The sequence below is a fragment of the Triturus cristatus genome, chromosome 10 (genome assembly GCF_964204655.1).
Source record: "Triturus cristatus chromosome 10, aTriCri1.1, whole genome shotgun sequence".
Taxonomy (NCBI): domain Eukaryota; kingdom Metazoa; phylum Chordata; class Amphibia; order Caudata; family Salamandridae; genus Triturus; species Triturus cristatus.
The window spans coordinates 552,286,084-552,306,167 of NC_140593.1; the positions used below are offsets into that span (position 1 = coordinate 552,286,084).

At 48.3% G+C, this 20,084-nt stretch overlaps 1 protein-coding gene across 2 annotated transcripts in view; it reads left to right on the forward strand.

Annotated features, from left to right (window-relative positions):
- WDR48 (WD repeat domain 48) overlaps positions 1-20,084 on the forward strand; it is a 589,407-nt gene that overhangs the window by 491,368 nt on the left and 77,955 nt on the right. For both annotated transcript variants that reach the window (XM_085632038.1, XM_085632039.1), the window contains exon 18: positions 10,741-10,933. In XM_085632038.1, the coding sequence (XP_085488164.1) occupies positions 10,741-10,933 (193 nt within the window). The remainder of the gene's footprint in view (positions 1-10,740; positions 10,934-20,084) is intronic.

Genomic DNA, 20,084 nt, shown 5'->3' on the forward strand with positions numbered 1-20,084 from the left:
CCCCGTTGTCCACCTGCATATACAGAAAGAGTTCTTATTGTTTGACATTGTTGTTTATCATGTCATTTTCTTGTCATACAATTTGTTCTAAAGAAATGCTTTGGTTTTAGCTTTTCCTCTTTACATATATACTGTATGTATTTGTGTATGTATTTTGTATGCTGTATGCTCTTGTATTATGTTGTTGGTCCACCCGTTCGCCACGAGGACATGGAAAAAATGGGTGGAACTGACATCAGCACACTGACAAGGTCGTCTTATGGCTCCAATGACATCACGCGGGGTCGAGGGCGGAGCTGTTCCATTGTGACGTCCTCGACGTGGGAGAGCTAGAAAAATATTTCTGTGGAATGCTGGCACAGGGGGAAATGCAAAATGTGAGGAATCCACAGGCAGATACTGCATACACCAGAAAAAGCTTTACCGAAGGTAAGTAACTTGTTTTTCTATTCCCCACTCACACCCCCACTGGCTTCTCGCATCTTGTGCCCCAGGTAATAAAACACTAGTCCCAAAAACCGCTCACAATTATTTTTTTGTCCACTGCGGAATTTTGCAAACCTCTCCCGGTTCTTCAATTATCGGATAGGGATGCAATCCTACAGCTCATACGCACGAAAGGCACCCGGATCGATATATCCTGACTAGTTGGACTCCAGTGGGATACCAGGTACCTGCCTGGTCCCCTCGACAGGGTCATCCAGAGCATCGACAACAGGAGATAAAAACTGAGAGTGACGAAGGGAACCAAGGTAGAAGTCACAATCTAGAAGAGAAAGTCGGGGCAGGATCTGGGTCCGCCCAGACGGAACATTGCAGGCTTCGGACACCGAAACAGTTCAGGAATCGGAAACCGCGACCCAGGATACAGGACTTGATCCTTTTTGTCTAGAGGAACCAGTTGAATGAATGGCACGATGGAGTGCAGACAAAGGTTGGCATGAAGGAGGAAAGGTGAGAGAGACAATAACATGTAATAGTGTGGACATGGTATACAAGTAAGCCCAGCGGAGACTCAAGTTGATAAAGATGACTGTCGTGGGGAGGCATGGGTGGCGACACGCGAAGCACTCATGACTTCCTGGGGTAGGCTGTAAAAACATAAATACATTGCATACCGACACCACCTCCATATGGAAGGTGATACGTCTGGGGCATTATTTGCGAGATTGATTATGTCAAAATCCACAGCCCTCCCAATAGTGCAATTACAAGACGGGAATGGGGATTTGATCTGTACCCAAGGGGCATTTATAAACATATTGGGCCAGCATCTAGCTAATGCCTATCAAACAAGTCTAACACACCCACAGAAATATTAGTCCTATCTAGACCATATTGAAATAACTCAGCTGGACCCTGGGGAGGCAGAAGCACTGGCATCCCCTATAACTAAGGAATAATTATGTTATCAGACTTCTCAAAACCGCCAAGTGCCCAGGCAGTGATGGTCTCCTGGCCGAATTTTATCAGAGATAAAACGTAGATAATTATTGAGCGGGATTCTAGCAGCTAGGTTATTACCTCATATGCCACGCTTGGTACATCCGGACCAAGCTGGATTTATACCCAGGAGGAACACTATTCATAACTTGAGAAGACTGGCACATATTTGGCATGCCCCAATATTACTGACTGAAGACTGAGCTCTGGCAAAGCTAGACATGGAGCAGACTTTCAACTTTGTAAAGTGGGAATGCATCTGGGCGGTCCTCCGAAAAATGGGGATGAGTTTGGCTTTTCTCCAGTGGGTTCAATTGTTATATACGAACCAGACGTCCCGAGTGCGCCTCAGCAAATTCAGCTTGACCGGGAGAACGAGGCAGGAATGCCCCCTGTCGCCGCTGCTGTTTGCGGTGGAGATGGAGCCCTTGGCGATAACGCGAAGAAAAAGTATTGAGGGTTGGAGAATCCGTTTGGGAGATACAGGTCATCTCCCTATATTTACCTAAGATGTCCAACCAATGCAGTGCCTGTGAATGAGTTGGAAAAATTTGGAGTGTTCTCCGGTCTCCAGATAAACCTTGGGAAGTCGAAAATAATCCCAATTGGCAGACTGATGCAGGTGCCATCCGGGGCCCACCCAGAGGTGGGTCTGCCATTTAAAACAGAAGGTATAAGGTGTTTGGGAGTTCAGTGGTGGCACTCCCCCCTCATTATTCCTGGAGCATACTATAGGGAGACTAATATAAGGTATCCGTACCTCTGTGGGATTGTGGAAGTCCCTGCCTCTTTCTTTGATGGGAAGTGTGGTAATCATAGAAATTATAATACTACCCTGATGCCTTTACACCCTACAACATTACTTCTATGAAATCCCGAAGTCATTTTTTACGTTGTTAGTCAGTTTGATAGTGGAATTGTTGTGGGGCAACAAACGTAAACTGGTGAAACTAGGAACTCTCCCACGGAAATGGGTGGATGGAGGACTGGAGATCCCCTGTATGAACCTTTACTACATAGCGGCTCAATTGCAACACTCGGTCCACTGGCTGGAAAGGATAGTAACTGGGGGAGAAGAGAGTACTGGTGGGCACCTACGGGAGAAACCCCCTATCAAGTGACTTATGATGGGTGCTGCAATTCCAAAAGAATACTCCTACATAATTAGACATGTGACAAAAGTGTGGGAGGATACAGTTAGGAGAGTAATCCGGAAGACACCCTATGCCAGAGGTCTTCCAACTTTTGTAGGTTGGTATCAGAAGCAGCACTATAAGCTTACTTATGCAAAGACAACAAATACACCCCAGAATGGAGCAGTGCAAACTTTCATTAGCCAAATAATACAACTCGCTTTGCAGCAGGAAATACTTTCCTCAAGCAAAGAACAAGTAGAGCAAATGCAGCAGTATGCCAAGTTTCCTTAGCCAAACGACACAGGCAGAGCACAGGCAGCAACACAGTAATTGCCTCACACAGGTGGCAGGACAGCACAAGCAGCAGCAGGGCAAACATGGAATGTCCAGCAGCATCAGCAGAGCCTCAAACATCCACAGAACCAGAAAAGCACAAACGAGAACAGTATAGACACCCCTCACACCAGAAACCAGTACAAGAAAGTAAGCAGCATTAGTCAAGCTACTACCACGATCATTGCAGACAACAGATGCACGAGGCCAGAGCATCCTTCCACAAAAAGAGAGGAAACTTTGGCCATGTATGTAGGGAACACAGGGAAAGAAGGAGGGGAGAGGCACTTGAACACCCCCTTTTCCAAAGGAGGGAAAGCAATACCTAGCAGACATTGGGGCCTGTCTGTAGAGACGTCTTCTGGAAAGGTCTACTCGACTAATGGAAAAGAAAGGCCGTGGGGTGGGGAAGACATTTTTTCCTGAAAATAGTTACTGTATGGGCTCAGCAGTGCAGACAAACCTGCCATCGCTAGTCTTTAAAGGAATGCATACTCTGTGGCGGTCTGCATCTTAAATAGAGTGTAAATGCTGCAGTTGGGCATTAATGAAACCATCATTGGTAAAGCCTTTTGTCTTGTGTTTTTTAGGTCTATGTGTTTGTTAGAATGGGTGTATATTGTTTGATAATACTAGACACAAAATCAGAAACCACACTTCCAGAGATGTATATGCAAACATACCACTTCCAGAAGCAAACATACATGCAGAGCAAAACACACACAGATGCACATGCAACCAGAAAATCCATATTGGCACTAGGTGGATGTTGGTTAGATACCTGGATGGATGGATCGATGGCTGAATGACTGTATACAAGGAGAAACAGATGGCTGCCTGAGCACAAAATGGATGGGTGTGGTTATATACATGAATGGATTCAATGTGTGTATGGATATATGTTTAGTTGTGGGTTGATGGAAGAATGGGTGGATGTGAATGGATGGTTAGGTGCTTGGTTAATGAACACATGAGGATGAACCAAACAAAAGTGCGATCAGTTTTATATACTATCACTTCATGTTCAAGCAATATATACATGCATTTAAATACTAATGATAAAATAAGAATATATATATAGCACTAACTATACCAACAACAACAAAAATGTTTCATATACAGTGGACAATGACAGAGCTATTAACCCAACAGAAGAGCCCTTGAGTCCGGAACCCACATCATGGCTCATGACTACACTTTGGTCTCCTTCACCCCATACCCTCTGATTTCATTGGACTTCTCACTTAGAATCAGTCATTTCAGCTGCAATGGGAGGCAAGGAGTCTCCTCTATGAAATCGCGAACGGGAAGGAACAGGACTGTCTGTTCGTTTTGCTTTCGGTTTTAGCTGAGGAGACTTCCTGCCTCCCACTGCAGCTGAAGCATTTCAGCTCTACCAATTAACCCCCTTCTGGGACAGTGAACTGTTAGCTCTTAACAGACAACGGCATGGGCAGGTCGTGCCCCATGATTTCCCCTCTCCCCCCCCCTCCAACCCTCTGTAAATGGAGTTCTCTAATGAAAAACAATTCCCATTTGAAATGGGTGAAGACTTCGACCCGGGACAACAAAGGTAAGATTTTAGAGTGGCGTGCGCGCCCCCCCCCTGAGATGGTGTTGCGCCCCCCTGGGGCGGCGCGCCCCACAGATTGAAGAACTCTGCCCTTGTGCGTTATAAGACCCTTTAAACAAATTGCAGACCCCATGTCTGTCCAAAGTTGGAAAGACGGAGAATGACACACTATGGGGGGTTTTGTATAGTAACAGCAGGTTTCTGACACCGGAGCAGGCTGCAACTACTTTTGAATTGGAAGTGGAACAATACCTGCAGTATGTAAAGATAGCAGCAGTGGGCCCGGGGCGGTGTGGACCTCCTTCCCAGAGGAGCCCCTTAGTACAGCAGTGCTCACAATACTATTATCTATGGCGGGAGTGCGCCCCCCCCCCCCCCCCTGAGATGGTGTTGCGCCCCCCTGGGGGGGCGCGCCCCACAGATTGAAGAACTCTGCCCTTGTGGGTTATAAGACCCTTTAAACAAATTGCAGACCCCATGTCTGTCCAAAGTTGGAAAGACGGAGAATGACACACTATGGGGGGTTTTGTATAGTAACGGCAGGTTTCTGACACGGAAGCAGGCTGCAACTACTTTTGAATTGGAAGTGGAACAATACCTGCAGTATGTAAAGATAGCAGCAGTGGGCCCGGGGCGGTGCGGACCTCCTTCCCAGAGGAGCCCCCTAGTACAGCAGTGCTCACAATGCTATTATCTATGGCGGGAGGATGTCGCTTAAATATATATCTTTTCGAGACGACATGCCAGCCACAGCCCTTCAGATAAAGGCAAGGTGGGAGGAGGAATCGGAGGAGTCCATATCAGAGCAGGACTAGGCGACTAGGCAAGCGTGCATGAGGGAGTACGGGAAGTAAGTTCCAATGCGCGATTTAAATTAATTCAATATAACATCATACACCAAGTATATTTAACCCTGTACAGATTAAGTAAAATGTATCCGGAACGGTCAGATGCTTGCCCTAGATGTGGTGAATCAATAGCTTTCTTCGTTCCTATGATATGGGCATGCCAGAACTTGAGTCTCTTCTGGGAGGACGGGCTGGAAAAAATACACAAGGCTACAGGATGGTCCATTCCTAGGACAATACGCTCAGTCCTACTGGATCTAATTCCCAGTCCAAAACAGAAAAAGTGAATCAGAAAATGTGGTTAATAGATTTCAGTGAATGGGCTACGGCTGAATTGATCCGGATGAAAAAAATTTGAAATGATGAAAAACTCAAAGATGATGTGCAGACGTGGTCTGAGATGACTGCAGATCTAAGAGACCCTCAAGGGGAGGAGGTGGAAAAGGGGGACAATACAAAACAGAGCCCGGGGTACCGAAGGGGCGGGGGTAGGAAATTCTGAAGCTTGATCAAATTTACTGCATTCAGGATGATGGTTATTGAGCTTAAGAAGAAAGTGCAGATAAAGGACTCAAGACACGAAGGGGATGGGTGGGTGAAGTGTGAGTTACATTTTGATTTGAGTGGCACAGAAGTTATAATTGTGTTACAATGAGAATCAGATCTTGTGAAGACAGAAATGCTGCTATTACTGTGTATACTATGTGAAACACAGTATTGGATTAATCAGTGAAATGCCAATAAAGATGGTTAAAAAAAGAGGGCTGCAGCATACCACAAGGTGGATTAGCATGTCACACCTGAGGTAGAGGACTTCCTGGTGGAGACTTTATCTAGAACGGAAAAATCTGTATAATCTTCTCACGATAAAGTCAATGCTGAAGCAATCTGTAGAGATTTTCAAGGACTCAGTAAAAGGTAGAGTACTGCCACCTAGGGTGGAAAGAAAGTATAAGGCCTCTTTCAGACCCACTCCACATCAGTGGACATCCGTCCCCATATTCTCTAGTAGTGGCTACAGCACGGAATCACTCTGCATTACAAGCGACAGGAGATGTACCTCCTCCTGGAAAGGCGAGTAAGCAGATTGAGGCTGCCGCCAGAAGGGGGCTGTAGGGAATCCCAATCATTGGTGCATTGCTAATTCTGTAAGCCTGCTCTGTAAATACAACCGGGCACAATGGGATGAGATGGAAGATCTCCTCCAGCTCCCATGTGAATATAAAAAGAAAGGGTACATGTTGTCACAGATGGGAACCTTGCATCTAATGCAACCATTAGATGTGCTCTGGATGCAGCTTACACTTCAGCAAGGAGTAACATTTCTGCTGTCCTTTTACACAGACATGCGTGGCTGCCTATTTCAAGATTCAAACCTCAGGTGCAGCAACACCTTCTATTAGTGCCCCCAAACATCTCTTCAGCTTGAAGGTCGATGAAATGTTAGAAAATATTGAAAAGGGCACTGAGATGGCCAAAGTGATGGGCGCGCTGCAAACAGCTGGCTCGTGCCAGCCCTTTCAGAAGCAGCAGGGCAGGGGTGGAGGTAAAGCACCCACCACAGATCTGAGGCAATCCTGCCATTGATGCATCAGGCCTACCAACAACAGAGAGGAAAAGGTTTTGGTAGTGGATCATGCAGAAGCAATAGAAACAGGAGAAAGTGCAGAGGTATTCCATCTAAAGGTGCCGCCTCCACTTCTGAACAGTGACTCCCATTGCGTTCCAATCCCCTCGACCACCCAGCTCCTGTCGGGGGTAGACTTCTGAGGTTTCAGACACAGTGGGCTGTAATCACGTGGGACCAGTGTGTACTGTCAATAGTGAAGCACGTTAACTGTCTAGAACTCCTAGCAACCCCATCCAACATTCCTCCACGCAGACACATCCTCAGCCCTCAACACTTACATCTTCTCAAGGAAGAAGTAAAGGTGCTCCTTGCCAAAGGAGCCATCAAACCAGTTCCAAAAATGTATCTGGGCATAGGAGTGTATTCACTATACTTTCAAGTCTCAAATAATGACAGAACATTGTGGTGTATTGTAGACCACAGACCACTCAACCAATACATCCTATCGGAACATTTTCATATGGTGACCCTTCAGGATGTAATTCCACTTTTGCAGGAAGGCGAGTTCGTGACAAACCTCAACCTCAAAAATGCTTATTTCCATGCACTCTTTACAGGAGTGCTTAGCATCACAAAGGTCACAAGCGGAGGGCAGTATAGAGGATCTAGTGGTGATTCAGCCAACAGTTAATTGTTCCCTGCAATAGTGGAACAGCTACAATCTGCTTCAGGAAAGGGTCTTCAAGGATCCAAATCCGCAAGTGACCATTACCATAGACTCTTCACTCATGGGTTGAAGGGCGCTCATATTAGAAATGACAGTACTAGGAGTATGGACTTCTCTGCAAAGAACTAATCATCAGTTTTCTAGAACTCCATGCAATTCAGTTAGTGCTCAAGGACGTCCTAGCATACATTCATCATAAGGAGGTCCTTATAAAAAGTGACAATATGACAGCAATGTATTACATACAAAAACAAGGAGGCACTCATTCTCCACTCATGTCAATTAGTGCAGAACATATGGAGACGGGCATTACAACACCACATTCAACTCCTGGCAGATTATCTCCTGGGAGAAGAAAATGACACTTCGGACCTCCTAAGCAGGACACAGCAAAAAGTCCATGAGTGGGATGCCCACCCACCAGTCCTAATAAGAGATGGGGTACACCAAAACTAGATCTATTCCAAACAGTGGAAAAATGCAAAATGCCAACACTTCGCTTCCACCCACAGTCACTAGGCAATGCACTATGGGTGAACTGGGCAGGGATTTTTGCCTGCACTTTTCCACCTCTCCCAGTACTTCCATATGTGGTGAGGAAATTCAGGCAAACCCGTCTCACCCTCATTCTAGTAGCTCCCACATGAGCATGACAACCACAGTACCCCACATTACTGGAAGTGTCAGTGGTCCCTCACGAGAAGCTCCCCAGGCAGCAAGATCTTCTGACACAAAACAATGGGCCAATCAGGCACCCAGAAACCAAACAGCTCAATCTAGCCATCTGGCTCCTGAAGTCCTAGAGTTTGGTTACATAAATCTGCCGTCTGAATATATGAACCTTCTTAAAGAAGTGAGAGGCTCTACCACTAGAACTTGCTATTCAGCTAAATGGAAATGATCTGTATGTTACTGCATGGCTCAACACATTGATCCTATCAACCCTACAGTACAAAATGTGTAATGCTAGCTACTACATCTCCAAAGGTCAGGTCTAGCTTACACATCCATACGTCTTCACCTCGCAGCCATTGCTGCGCCCTTACGATATAGAGAACATCGCTCACTGTTAAAAACACCTGTTGTCAAAACATTCATCGAAGGTCTGAAAATGGTAATACCTCCAAGAACACCACCGGCTCCAGTATGGAATCTCATTTTGCTATTAACTAGACTCATGGTTCCCCCTTTTGTGTCCTTGCATTGCTGTCCACTTCAATAACTTTCTAGGAAAACTGCATTCTTAGTAGCATTCACCTCTTTGTGAATGGTTAGTGATGTACAAGCACTCACTGTTCTTTCAAATGCATAAGGACAGAGCAATCCTAAAACCTAATCCGAAATGTTTGTCTAAAGTTCTGTTGTCTTTTAATCTTAATCAGACCATTGAGCTCCCAGTGTTCTTTTTCAATCCACATTCAGGAGCTGAAAGAACCCTTCACTCTTTAGATGTTAAAAGAGCACTATTATACCATAATGACAGAACAAAATCATTTAGAAAAACACAGATGTTTGTAGCTTTCTCTAACCCCAGACGGGGCTACGCTATAGCCAAAGCAGGGATTGCTAGATGGATAGTCAAATGCTTTCAGACTTGTTATGTCAAGGCAAAAAGGACCTTACCCGTGCCCCCCAGAAGCTCCTTCTCCTAGGAAGAAGGGTACGTCCATTGCTTTCTTAGGTAACATTCCTATAGCGGACATTTGTAAAGCAGCTACTTGGTCAACTCCACACACTTGCCAAACACTATTCTGTGGATGTCCTCGCACGCCAACATTCATATATAGACAAGCTGTACTGAGAACTTTATTCCAAGCATATGCAACACCCAGTGACTAACTACTACTTGGTGATAACTGCTACAGTCACACACACTGCAAATGGATTATGTTACTTACTTTGCAAGCATCTATTTATCACATGTTGTGCTGTAGATTCACAAGGGCCCACCCACCTCCCTGGAAGTCAGTGGTTGTGCAAGATAATGTACATATATTCTAGATATTCTCTTTAGTTTCATTCACGCTTCATGACCATCACTATGAACACCATCTAGCTCCACTACACTTAAACCTGATGTCTAAAAATCTGAAGATGGAGCTGATGACCATTCACATTGCCTCTAAGCGGAGTCGTCACTGGATCCTGTGACTCAAAAGACGACCTTGAAGAAAAACATGTTGTAAACACTCAAGCCCAACTCTAGATGGCCAGAGTGTGCGCCGCATGTGAATCTACAGCACTCCATGCAACGCATAGATGCTTACAAGGTAAGAAGCATAATCATTCCATCTCATCCACAATGTGTCTTCTGTCCATATGATCAAGTCCCTGGTAAGAATAACCCTTTCATAGGGTCACGAGATGTGCAAGATAATTCATGCTGGTGATGTAGGTATTATGGCATTTTTTCAATGTGCTCTCGAGATCAAGGGAGTAAGATGAAAATGCTCTCCCAACTTGTTTGCTATAGTTGTAACTCAGAAATATACCATGATGTTGAAATTAAAGTAAAGTTTCTTCTGTAACAATACCCATATCATGTAGTGTAGTAAGCAGCATTTATGGAGAATTCTGTTTGATGTTGATGAATGTGCATTATTCTGCAAACTAAATGATGCCGGAGCCTTGAAGAATACAGATGAGCACTCTGCGCCTTTTCTTCCGCTCTTTGTTGCAGAAAAAGAATCCTACTTTCAAACACCCAATCTTATCAGCCTTACTTACAGTGACTTTCCTCTGAGCACAAAGCCCTTCTCACCCTTTTCGTTGTCTCTCTTCCTCACTACTATAATCCCCTCCCAGCTCAACTTGTATAATTTCGCCCTACAGCCCCCTAAGAATTCTGAAAATTAGATCTGGATGGTATCTTTAGGGGAAGGTAGATTCAGATGTGAAAGGGGTACATGGGAGGACTTTGTTCCAGGGTTGGCCATGTAGTCCAATGTGTTTTGACGGCGGGTGGTGTGGGGCTTTGTTTGGAAAGATTCAGGCACTCTTTATCAAAGTGATGAAAGCCCTCAGCACCAATAGTCTTTAGCTGAAAGCATGCTTGTTCTTTTGAAAACTTTGAAAGATAATTTGATTTTTTGCATGTCTTCTTTCTGCAGAGACAGACTTTCAGCAAGTGATATGTTGCAAGTCAGAAAGGTAATGGAGCATGTTTATGAAAAAATCATCAACCTGGATAATGAATCCCAGACCACAAGTTCCTCCAATAATGAAAAGCCAGGAGAACAAGAAAAGGAGGAGGACGTTGCACAGTTAGCTGAAGAGAAAATAGAACTTTTGTGTCAGGATCAGGTAAGTCGGATGGAGGCCCAGAATTGTTACATCTGTTTTAAGGCAAAGATTAATTTCTTGGCTGAAGGAAAATTGTTAGACCTGGCACCATTGGCGTGAGTCTCCCTTCCATTTTTTTGCTGTGTCTCCTCTGTTTTTGCTGGTTATAGATGCTCTGGGCGCTGTGCCACTGCCATTCAGTGCCACAGCGCAAATGCTCCCTTTGTAAAGATGACCTATGAATTGGTACATCCATGATTGGCTTATTTGGTTTACCTGTTAGTCCCTAGTAGCGTGGCCTGTGTGTGCCCAGGGCTGGTAAACCGAATGCTGCTGGTGGGCCTGCAGCACTGGTTTGTGCCACCCACAGAAGCAGCTTGTAAAGTGTGTCTCAGACCTGCCACTGCAGTGTCTGCGTGCAGTCCAGAACTGCCATCTTGGCTGTGAAGTGCACCCACTTCCCAGCCCCTAAACCTTCCCTTGGCATCCTGTAAGCCCCCCTTATCATAGGGCGCATTGTATGTGTAAGGTAGGACATGCCCTGATGTATGTAGCATGTCCTAGTAGTGAATTACACCCCATTTCGTTTTTCACTACTGTAAGGCTACCTGTTCTCCATAGGCCAGAATGGGAGGTCTGGGCTATTACATTCTATAGTCCTAACTGACCCATAGAACATGGTAGAAAAACGAATCTAGTATGCCTGAGCTCAGAATATTAAAATACATCTTTTAGTGAAGGTTATTTTTATATCCTGTTTTTGAAACTACCACTTTTAGAGTATAGGTACTTCCTTGCCTAAGCCTTCCAGTTTACTCTGCTATGATGTGTATTGGCTGTCTGGTTTTGGAGGGACAGGGCAGGCTGAGTCAGACCTGGGGTGAATAGAGCGACCTGCCTTGGTGTGAGGGGAGGGGTAGCTCCTGCACTTAAATAAGACTGTGCCTGGCAAGGTGAATGCTGGCTCCACCTCCCACTGTGCGTCTGAGGCAGACCCCCTCTTTCTGAAAGGAAGGATGCAGCCTGATCAACAATGTGCTCCAGGGCTGGGCAGAACTGGTTCTGGCTGGGTTCAGAGACTTGGGACCCCCTAAGAACAAAGACTTTGGGGGTATAAATATTTGTGCACAAACCCCTACAAATGGTATTGCTCCTGGATAACAAGAAGAACCTCTGTCCGTGGGACTACAAGAATCTGCAGGAGAAGGACTGTCCTTGTGCTTGTGTGCTGTTTCTGGGACTGGCCTGCAGCTGTTACTACTGGACTTCAAGAAGAGGAAAAGAACTTTGATTGGACTTTTATTTCTTTTGCTACAGCAACTACCCAAGGGCTAGGAGAGAGCTAGCCTCCTGCTGGAGTCTCAGGCACATCAGACTCCACCATCAGCCTCCTGTTTCCTCCCAGCGAGGATTACTATCTGCAGGTGAGGCTCCTGTGTGTTCCAGGACCTCTATTTCTACTGCTGAGAAGAGAGCGCTGAAAATCGTCGCTAACCTCCGTTAGCGAGCCGCTGCAGCTGGTGAGCGTGAGAAAAATCGCCGCTCTGCTGTCGCCGAGTGCTCGCTAACCCCGAAGATCGTCGCAGCACCTGTCTGCGGGCCTGAAAACGCCCGCTATCCGAAGATCGTCGCAGCACCTGTCTGCGGGCCTGAAAACGCCCGCTATCTGGAAATCATCGCAACAGGATCATCGCAGCGCGGACGCCGAGCGTTCGCCATTTTTCCCCGCATCGAATCCGGATCGTCGCTTCCTCGCGGAGCGCCATCTTTGTCAACGTAGCAAGATCGCACACGCAACAGGCTCGGTGCATCATCCTCCCTTCGCGGAAAGGATTTCATCGCATCACCGGCTTAGCGTGAGGAAGTTTGTCGCTTTGTCCTGCCCGCAACCCAGCGCATCATCCTCCCTTGCGGTAAGGATTCAACGCATCGCTGGTTAGCGTGAGGAAATTTATCGCTACAACGCCTTAGCGACATTTTTGTTGCTTTGCTCCAGGAACTAGTTACTTTGTGAGTAAAAGGGTCGCAGAGACCACTGCCTTGAACCAAACATCATTTTGTGCATCCTGAACTATTTTTCCTTGCAGCATTTCTAAAGTAATTATATTTTTATAGTATTGTGGATTTTTACTGTTATTGGTCTTGTGATTAAGTCTATATAAAAATACCTATTTTTTCATAACTACTTGAGTGGTGTCCATTTGTAGTGTTCCTCATTATATTACTGTGTATGGTCATAAATGCTTCACACGCTGCCTCTGAGATAAGCCTAGCTGCTCGTGCTACGTTACCACAGGGTTGAGCAGGGGTTGTCAAAGGGTGTAGGCTGCTTACTCTGACTTAGGAAGAAGGGTCCCTACTTGGACAGTGGCCAGCCATTGCCAACTAGAGACCCCCATTTCTAACATTGGTGGTCAGCGGTGAGGATCTGGACTTGCATTTATGATTGCATACAGTAATTATAGTGTACACTACTAGTGAATGCAGACCATAACATAACCACGTACGTTTTTGGAGATTTTCTGATTCTATTTTTGATCGTTATTGCCAGTTATTGCTACAATGGGCAAGCCCAGATCCAATGCCTCTGAGGATCTCTCCTGGGAAGAAGAGAAATTAGACACCTACAATGCCAAGCAGCTCAAATATTTTTGCAAACGCTTCACAGTCCCTATCACAGGTCTCACCAAAAGGGAAGAGTATTACAAGGCATTGAAGGCCTGGCTAGAAGCCAGGGATGCCCCTAGGAATGAGGAAGGGCCTGTGGAGGGGGGAGAGAATGCAGGAGAGCAGCAGGAAGAAACTGTAGGTTTGGTAGGGGATAAAGCAGTTTCCAGCCCGGGCACTAGTGTGTCCTCAAGAGGTCTGTCTCCAGAAGAGATGGAGGACAGGAAGAGAGATAGGCGGCATAATATGGAGATGGCCAAACTTAAATTGGATGGTCAGAAGGACCTAGAGAATAAGAAGTTGGAAGTTGAGATAATGAAGATGAAATTTGAACATGAGACTTTTGAGGGAATTGGAGGTTAAGGCCAAGAGTATTGAGATCTCCCCCTCTGGTGGCAGCATACCAGTAGTGCATACTGAGAGTAGAGTATATATCCCTAAAGATGTTATTAAGGATTTTCATAAAAGTGAGGATATTGGGCAATGGTTTGCCGCTTATGAATTAGCTATGGTGTCCCACCGGGTCCCTGAGAAGGATTGGGGAGCGGGGTTGTGGGGACGCTTTGTGAGTGAGGGGAGGGATACCTTGTTGGACCTACCCCCAGAAAGTAGGATGATTTATGCCCACATGAAGGAAGCTTTGATTACCCGCTATGGTTTGACCCCTGAAATGTACAGGCAGAGATTTAGAACCTGCAAGAAGATAGAGGGTACCACGTGGGTAGAATATGTGTCTTTTTTTGGCAGAGCAATGGAGCGCTGGGTAAAAGGCAGCAAAGTAGAAACTTTTGAGCAACTGTATGACTTGATTGCATGGGAGCATTTTTCTAGTAACTGTTTTCCTGAGCTACGCCAGCATCTGATAGATTGCATTCTGACTAACCCTAGGAAGCTTGCTGAGGAGGCGGACCGCTGGGTGAGCACCCGGGTTCGCAAGGGTCCAGTGGGAGACTTCGCCAAAGGTGGCCAGGGTCCCCAGCAGAGAGGTGGGGGGACAGGGGTAACCCAAGGGAGTTCCACCGAGGGCCCCAAGATAATTCCCAAGGGAACCAGGCAGTGGTATCCCAGCCTCCCCCAGATAAGAAGCCAGTGCCTCCAACAGGTAATCCTGTTCCAAGGAGGCCCCCTACTTGTTTTAAGTGTGGCCAGGTGGCCACAGATACTTTGACCCCCAGTGTCCCCAAAAGGATACTCCTGCACCACCCCGTGCACCGCCCCGCCAGCTTGCTAGTGTAGCCCTGGGGGAGGAGGAGATGGGTGCCCCAGGTGGGTGGGACCCCGTAGAGTTGACCCTTGTCTCACTAGTAGACTTTGAAATGGTTCCTAAGCCTGCACTGCCTGATAACACTAAAAAATACAGGCAGTGGGTAACCATCAATGGCCATAGAGTGGAGGCTCTGAGGGACACAGGAGCCAGTGTAACTGCTGTCAGCTCCCGGTTGGTGTCCAAAGAGCAGGTTGTGCCCCACGCATTCTACCCAGTAGTGTCTGCAGACAACACAGAGAGCCAATGTGAGGTGGCTCAGGTTCCCTTTGAGTGGGGGGGGGGGGGGTCTCAGGAACTCTTCAGGTGGCTGTGAGGCCCGCCATGCCTGTGGACTGTCTATTGGGCAATGATTTAGAGAACTCACCGTGGGCAACAGTGGAGAGGAGAGCTCACTTGCAAATGTTGGGACTGCCTGAGTGGGCATGTGCTACCACTCGGTCCATGGCAGCCAAAGAGAGTGTTGAGAAAGACCTGGAGCCTGAGAATATGGCCCAGGTCCCTGCCTTAGAGGGAGAGGGCAGGGGGTGTGGGAAACCGGCCCCCTTGGTTCCCACGGCCCAGGAGGGAGCAGACCCTGAGGGGATGCCCTGGAGCCTACCAGGGAGCAGAGTACCGACCTGGGGGACCTGCCTGAGCTGACCCAGTGGCAGCAGGAAGGGGGGGCCCACCAGGGAGGAGTTTTGTGAACAGAGAACTTGCCCCTCTCTTGAGGGTATGCGGCAACAGGCTGCAGCCCAGGCAGCAGGTGATATGTCCGGTTCACATCTGATTTATTGGGAGAACAGTCTCCTGTATAGCGAGCCTAAGGTTGCTGAGCCGGGGTCAGCCCGTGTGCTGGTGGTACCCGAGTGCTTCAGAACCTTCCTACTGGCGTTGGCTCATGACATTCCATTGGCAGGACATCTGGGGCAGACCAAGACCTTTGAAAGGCTGGTCACCCACTTTTATTGGCCCGAGATGCGCAAGAGTTCAGATACGTATTGTAGGACCTGTGAGACTTGCCAGGCAAGTGGGAAGAGTGGGGGGAAGATCAAAGCCCCCACTCCAACGCTTCCCAGTTGTTAGCACCCCATTCGAGCGAGTGGGCATTGACATTGTGGGGCCTCTGGACCCCAAGACAGCCATGGGCAACAGGTACATCCTGGTCTTGGTGGACCATGCCACCCGGTACCCTGAAGCCATCCCGCTCAGGACAGTGACGGCCCCCGTGGTGGGACGTGCACTGATGGGGATCTTCTCCCGTGTGGGGTTCCCCAGAGAGGTGGTGAGCGACAGGGGGACCAACTTCATCTCCCAGTATATGAAGTCTCTGTGGAAGGAGTGTGGGGTGACTTACAAGTTCACCACTCCTTACCACCCCCAGGGTAACGGTCTGGTTGAGAGATTCAACCGGACCTTGAAGGGCATGATCATGGGCCTAGAGGAGCCCCTGAGGCGTAAGTGGGACGTCCTCTTGCCATGCCTGTTGTTTGCATACCGTGAAGTGCCACAGAAGTCCTTAGGGTTCAGCCCCTTTGAACTGCTCTATGGCCATTCGGTAAGAGGGCCTCTGAGTTTGGTCAAGGAAGGCTGGGAGCAATCTCCCAGGAAACCTCCCCAGGATGTGTTTAGCTACATCCTGGCCTTCAGGAACCAAACTCGGCGTTTCAGAAACATTGCTGAGGCAAATCTGGAAGCCAGCCAGGAGGAGATGAAACATTGGCACGACCAGAATGCCACTCTGGTCGAGTTTCAACCTGGTCAAAAGGTTTGGGTACTGGCCCCAGTGGAGCTCTGTGCGCTCCAAGATAAGTGGACCGGTCCATTCGAGGTGGTGGAGCGAAAAAGTCAAGTTACCTATTTGGTGGACTTTAAATCTCCCAGGAACCCCCTGCGGGTCCTGCATGTGAATCGCCTAAAGCCCCACTTTCGAGGTCTGAAGTGGGCATGCTTCTTGCCACAGATGCAGGGATGGAGGAGGAGAGTGAGCCTCTTCCTGACCTCCTGTGTGCGGGAGAGAAGGATGGGTCAGTGGAGGGTGTGCTCCTCTCCACCACACTGACCCCAGAACAGCAGAGAGATTGCCACCAGCTGTTGGGGCAATTCCCAGATTTATTTTCCCTGGTACCTGGTGTCACTGACTGGTGCGTCCATGAGGTAGACACCGGGGACAGTCCTCCTGTCAAGCACAAGGCTTACAGGGTGACCGACAGGGTAAGGGCCTGCATTAAGGAGGAGGTCTCCAAAATGTTTGCCCTGGGGGTGATTGAGTCGTCTAGCAGCCCTTGGTCCAGCCCCGTGGTCTTGGTGCCAAAGGCTGCAGCGCCTGGTGACACGCCAGAACTTAGGTTCTGTGTGGACTACCGAGGTCTCAATTTGGTCACGAGGACCGACGCGCACCCCATCCCCAGAGCTGATGAGCTCATAGATCGGTTGGGGGCTGCCCGGTACCTCAGCACGTTTGATCTAACGTCTGGGTACTGGCAGATCGCCTTAACTGATGGGGCAAAGGAGAGGTCCGCATTCTCCACCCCAGATGGGCACTACCAGTTCCGTGTGATGCCCTTTGGGATGAAGAATGCCCCTGCCACCTTTCAGAGGTTGGTCAACCAGGTGTTGGCTGGGCTGGAGGATTTCAGTGCCGCCTACCTGGACGACATTGCCGTATTTAGTTCCTCATGGGAGGACCACTTACGCCACCTCTGGGAAGTGTTGATGGCGCTGCACAGAGCAGGCCTCACAATCCAGGCCAGTAAGTGCCAGATTGGGCAGGGTTCGGTGGTGTACTTAGGACACCAGGTAGGGAGTAGCCAGGTGGCCCCTCTACAGCCCAAGATTGAGACCATCCTGGCTTGGGAGCCCCCCAGGACCCAGACCCAGGTGAGGGCCTTCTTAGGACTCACGGGTTATTACAGGAGGTTTGTCAAGGGGTATGGCAGCATTGTTGCCCCCTTGACTGAGCTGACTTCCAAGAAGCAGCCCAAGATTGTGAACTGGACTGACACCTGTCAGAAAGCTTTTGATGCTCTCAAGACTGCCATGTGTACAGCACCCGTACTCCAGGCGCCCAACTTTGCTAAGGAATTTCTTGTCCAGACAGACGCTTCAGAGCATGGGGTGGGGGCTGTTCTGTCACAGATGAATGAGGGACTAGACCAACCTGTAGCCTTCATCAGTAGGAGGTTACTTCCACGGGAACAGAGGTGGAGTGCGATCGAGCGAGAGGCATTTGCTGTGGTCTGGGCGCTGAAGAAGCTGAGACCATACCTGTTTGGGACTCACTTCCGGGTTCAGACCGACCACAGGCCCCTCAGGTGGTTAATGCAGATGAGGGGTGAGAATCCCAAGTTGTTAAGGTGGTCCATTTCCCTACAGGGTATGGACTTTACGGTGGAACACCGCCCTGGTACAGAACACGCCAATGCTGATGGTCTGTCCAGATTTTTCCGCCTTAGTGATGAGAACCTCCCAGGGGATGGGTAGTTCTCCCCACATTTCAGCTGGAGGGGACGTGTGTTAGACCTGGCACCATTGGCTTGAGTCTCCCTTCCATTGTTTCGCTGTGTCTCCTCTGTTTTTGCTGGTTATAGATGCTCTGGGCGCTGTGCCACTGCCATTCAGTGCCACAGCGCGAATGCTCCCTTTGTAAAGATGTTACAACAAACAAAGATGACCTATGAATTGGTACATCCATGATTGGCTTATTTGGTTTACCTGTTAGTCCCTAGTAGCGTGGCCTGTGTGTGCCCAGGGGTGGTAAACCGAATGCTGCTGGTGGGCCTGCAGCACTGGTTTGTGCCACCCACAGAAGCAGCTTGTAAAGTGTCTCACAGACCTGCCACTGCAGTGTCTGCGTGCAGTCCAGAACTGCCATCTTGGCTGTGAAGTGCACCCACTTCCCAGCCCCTAAACCTTCCCTTGGCATCCTGTAAGCCCCCCTTATCATAGGGCGCATTGTATGTGTAAGGTAGGACATGCCCTGATGTATGTAGCATGTCCTAGTAGTGAATTACACCCCATTTCGTTTTTCACTACTGTAAGGCTACCTGTTCTCCATAGTCCAGAATGGGAGGTCTGGGCTATTACATTCTATAGTCCTAACTGACCCACAGAACATGGTAGAAAAACGAATCTAGTATGCCTGAGCTCAGAATATTAAAATACATCTTTTAGTGAAGGTTATTTTTATATCCTGTGTTTGAAACTACCACTTTTAGAGTATAGGTACTTTCTTGCCTAAGCCTTCCAGTTTGCTCTGCTATGATGTGTATTGGCTGTCTGGTTTTGGAGGGACAGGGCAGGCTGAGTCAGACCTGGGGTGAATAGAGCGACCTGCCTTGGTGTGAGGGGAGGGGTAGCTCCTGCACTTGAATATGACTGTGCCTGGCAAGGTGAATGCTGGCTCCACCTCCCACTGTGCGTCTGAGGCAGACCCCCTCTTTCTGAAAGGAAGGATGCAGCCTGATCAACAAAGTGCTCCAGGGCTGGGCAGAACTGGTTCTGGCTGGGTTCAGAGACTTGGGACCCCTAAGAACAAAGACTTTGGGGGTATAAATATTTGTGCACAAACCCCTACAAATGGTATTGCTCCTGGATAACAAGAAGAACCTCTGTCCGTGGGACTACAAGAATCTGCAGGAGAAGGACTGTCCTTGTGCTTGTGTGCTGTTTCTGGGACTGGCCTGCAGCTGTTACTACTGGACTTCAAGAAGAGGAAAAGAACTTTGATTGGACTTTTATTTCTTTTGCTACAGCAACTACCCAAGGGCTAGGAGAGAGCTAGCCTCCTGCTGGTGTCTCAGGCACATCAGACTCCACCATCAGCCTCCTGTTTCCTCCCAGCGAGGATTACTATCTGCAGGTGAGGCTCCTGTGTGTTCCAGGACCTCTATTTCTACTGCTGAGAAGAGAGCGCTGAAAATTGTTGCTAACCTCCGTTAGCGAGCCGCTGCAGCTGGTGAGCGTGAGAAAAATCGCCGCTCCGCTGTCGCCGAGTGCTCGCTAACCCCGAAGATCGTAGCAGCACCTGTCTGCGGGCCTGAAAACGCCCGCTATCCGAAGATCGTCGCAGCACCTTTCTGCGGGCCTGAAAACGCCCGCTATCTGGAAATCATCGCAACAGGATCATCGCAGCGCGGACGCCGAGCGTTCGCCATTTTTCCCCGCATCGAATCCGGATCGTCGCTTCCTCGCGGAGCGCCATCTTTGTCAACGCAGCAAGATCGCACACGCAACAGGCTCGGTGCATCATCCTCCCTT